Raw genomic sequence first — 3,720 nt, forward strand, 5'->3', positions numbered from 1 at the left:
ACTGCATTCCATAAAACTATCACAATGCACTTTATTCTAGTCTAGGATGATCATAATACAATTTATTACAAAACAATGACGTTCTATTAGTTTATGATATTCACCAAATACCGTGGCCGGTGAATGTTCCAGATAGTAAATCCTAGACTAGAATATTACCATCCTGGAATAGAATATTATAATTAGCTCACAAGTGACTGTGATGCGCAACCAGACATGTCGGATTCCTTGTAGTCTAGCTCCCATACAGTATCGTTACAACCCTTTTAAAAAATATCTGGTTTGACGAAAAATAAAACAATAATTTCAAATAAATGAAAACTTGTTTGAATTAAATAATGTTAACATGGAATAAAAGTGTGGATTCTATCAAAAAACTACACCTAAATGGTTCAAATTAGTTTGCAACTACAAAAAATGTAAAATGCAATAGCTAAAATAAAATAATACTTTTGGCCTGAACGGCTTGCCATAGCACACTGCGTTAAACACAGTCTAGCGCGTAGCAAGACTACATTTTTCATTAATAATACTAATAATGTTTATTCACTCATTATAAATTATAACAATTAACCTTAAAATAGATACATATACAGCATACATGGCAAAAGGGATCCAGAAATAGCAAAGCTAGTCATGCTTCCTTAGTGACTAACAAACATACTGGTACTTGTAGGTGTATATACAACATTACAAATTTCCATAGGAACTATCACAAGAAACATTTAAAAACAAAAACAAAAAACAAAAAAATGACAAATGACAAAACACAACAAACAATAGAACTGTAAAACTGACACACAAAATTTACAGCCAATTCACAAAAATAATATAAAGTTGTACATGACATTACAGTTATACATGTACATATTCTGAGAATAACAACTCTTAAACTGTATAAAATTTGTGTGTAAACCAATAGACCAAATCTCAACATTCAGATTATTCCAGGTTTTGACACCAGAGTATGATATGGAAGATTGACCAAATGTTGTATGATTATACTCTAGAAAAAGGTTACCACTATGTCTTTGTCTTGCATCATAGGGATGATCTATAAGAGTAAAGTAATCTGTAATAGAGTGTGTAGACTTGTGATACATCAAATCATGTATAAAAGTGCTGACTGAAAATCTGTACAGTTTGAAAATATCTAGGATTTTCAGTTGCTTGAACAATGGGCCAGAATGGTCCCTATACGAGCTAAACATCATTGATGGACTGCCATTTCTTGTGCTGTCAAAATAATACAATGTAAATGTGTAGACTATGCATTCCTGAAAACTTCTAGACCGTAGGTAAGATGAGACTGAATCAGTGAATAAAATATGAATACAAGAGAATCAAAGTGTCTATTGGTAAAAAATATCTTAGTTTGAATAGCATACCACACATCATCTTGACCTTGTTATGGACATGTGCTATCTGATTAGTCCATAACATTGATAAAAGTTGTATTTTAGCATACATAAAAAGATTAGGGATGATAATCACGAGTCTGGCAGCGAGACTAGTTACGCTGTGGCTATTGCCATTGACATTCAACTCAAGATTTTCTGTGAATATAGAAACACTATGTTGTTTACCAATTAAATTATTTATGACATTCCACATTTTTCTTGTGTTTGTTTTTGCACTGTGACCTGTTATAAATGGTGATCTTTGATCGTCATATGAATCATGTAATAGCTCATCGAATAAAAAAAGGTTACAACGCTTCCAAAAGATACACAACTGATGAAATATCAGAGCAGCTCAACTTAACCCAAGTTAACGTCCACTCATTGTGGTTTAGTACCACAGTTGGCATCCAACTAGATTCCTTGTAATCCTGCTTGCACACGGAGTAAGTCGTCCGGAAGCTGGACAATTGGACCCCGCGTCAATTGGACCTCAGACCACTAAAAATGGTCAGTGGTCTGAGATTGGACCCAAGTCAATTGGACCCTCCACCATCGCCCTGTTATAAGCAACATGTTTTACAATTACACATTTTGTTATTACTAGAAAATATGGGGGCAATTATTAGTTAGATCGTAGTATCGACACGGCAAAGTACGACTTCGCAGGCACAGGCAATGCACTGGCGAGACGTGATCTGCATCTAATCAACTGCAGCCGGATTCACATTATATACACATTAAATCCAGTCAATTTCATCTGATTTTCCGTGACTTTGTCAACAAGTAATAAAATCGAAAAGTTAACGTTGATCAGGCTGTTTGCGTAAAGTTACACATTGACTTGAGCCAGGGTCCAAATTGATCGACGTGGGTCCAATCGACTTGGCTTGGGTCCAATTGATGCGGGGTCCAATTGATTTAAACTCCGGCAGACTATCTAGATAGACACTAGTCCTGCTTGCATACGGAGTAATCCGGGACTCGATTCTGACAATTATCCCTCCCTTCTCCCGGGAACCGTCTACAAGCAGGACTAGATAGACCCGGCCCGCGCGCGTGTGCACCGCCTGCAAGCTAGGACGAGAAGTATCATAATCTATGCAATATGTGAAAACGAATAGACACTTATTTACCAAACAAATATATTGTTTAAGTATAGATTACCTATGAAGGCGATGAGCGGCACTGAACGTTTCTGATCTGCTAACGTAGACCACACGATCTCGCTGGAAAGTCACCGCCATATTAATTATTATGGTTAACTAACTTGACCTATGACATTCGAACGCGATAAACATCCACAAATTAGTAATCTGTCGATCGTCCAATTCTAAACGTTTTAAGTCACCAAATATTTAATTCTTAACCGCATATAATGTTATGAAAATAATAAAGAGAAAACACCAAGGAAATAAAAAAAACATTAATTACACATAATTCCAAATACCATAGTTATAAATAATTATCGTTCGAATTTGTAGTACATAGATAAGCTATTGTAGACAAATGAACATCGCCGGTGTATATAATAACCGGGCTTTCACCAAAACAAGAACAGATGTATGCACTGTACAATATTTTACCCACAACTCTCTCTGATTTGTACTGATGGACATCATCTCCTTGAAGTCAGACAGATCTCACCAGTGTACAGGGTTTTGTTAGAATATTTTTGCCATTTTCAAAACGTAGAATTGCCACTGATGAGTTTCTGAATACGTATACATCGTTTCATTGGTTCTGGTATCAATGATTTATTGTAGGAGTAGCAATTTTAGGAATTTGTCAACAGATTTTCTTAAAAGACATGAAGAATATTTGCACCTGTTATGACTTTGCCAAAGATATAGATATATTTGAATAGGTATGACAAAAGAAATTTACATACTAAAACTCATCATACACACTGTCTACCCAAGATCGGACGACGGACAGTTAGGGACAGTGGTAACTTTGGTAAGTCATTTGACCAGTCCCAGCGTATGTTCTCCTCACACAAATCCATCAAACTACAAACAAGCTGTGGGAGATCAATATTAAAAAACAACAGGGAAATGCTGTCTATAAAAGTATTTTTTGAGGCCATCCATGAGATCATAGCAGAATGTTCACAGTTGTCCAAATACTGGTTTCTACTGTTGTTGTTATTGCTGTCAGCATGTTACAAAGACAATAAAGTGTTAACAAAAGATCATTTTTTTCAATACACACTGGCCTTGTATTCATTGTACTATACTACTACATATTGATTAGGCTGGCTGAACTATCAATTTTGGCCACTTTAGTTTGAAGGGAATGGGGGGGGGGGGGGGGGTCT

General features: G+C 35.8%; 1 protein-coding gene across 1 annotated transcript in view; it reads right to left on the reverse strand.

The window, feature by feature from the left end:
- LOC144448521 (6-pyruvoyl tetrahydrobiopterin synthase-like) overlaps positions 1 to 2,649 on the reverse strand; it is a 7,909-nt gene extending 5,260 nt beyond the window's left edge. Inside the window, exon 1 of the mRNA XM_078138789.1 lies at positions 2,568 to 2,649. Coding sequence (XP_077994915.1) covers positions 2,568 to 2,647 — 80 coding nt within the window. The 5' untranslated portion in view covers positions 2,648 to 2,649. The remainder of the gene's footprint in view (positions 1 to 2,567) is intronic.
- Between the last annotated feature and the right edge of the window lie 1,071 nt (positions 2,650 to 3,720).

The sequence above is a fragment of the Glandiceps talaboti genome, chromosome 17 (assembly GCF_964340395.1).
Source record: "Glandiceps talaboti chromosome 17, keGlaTala1.1, whole genome shotgun sequence".
NCBI lineage: Eukaryota > Metazoa > Hemichordata > Enteropneusta > Spengelidae > Glandiceps > Glandiceps talaboti.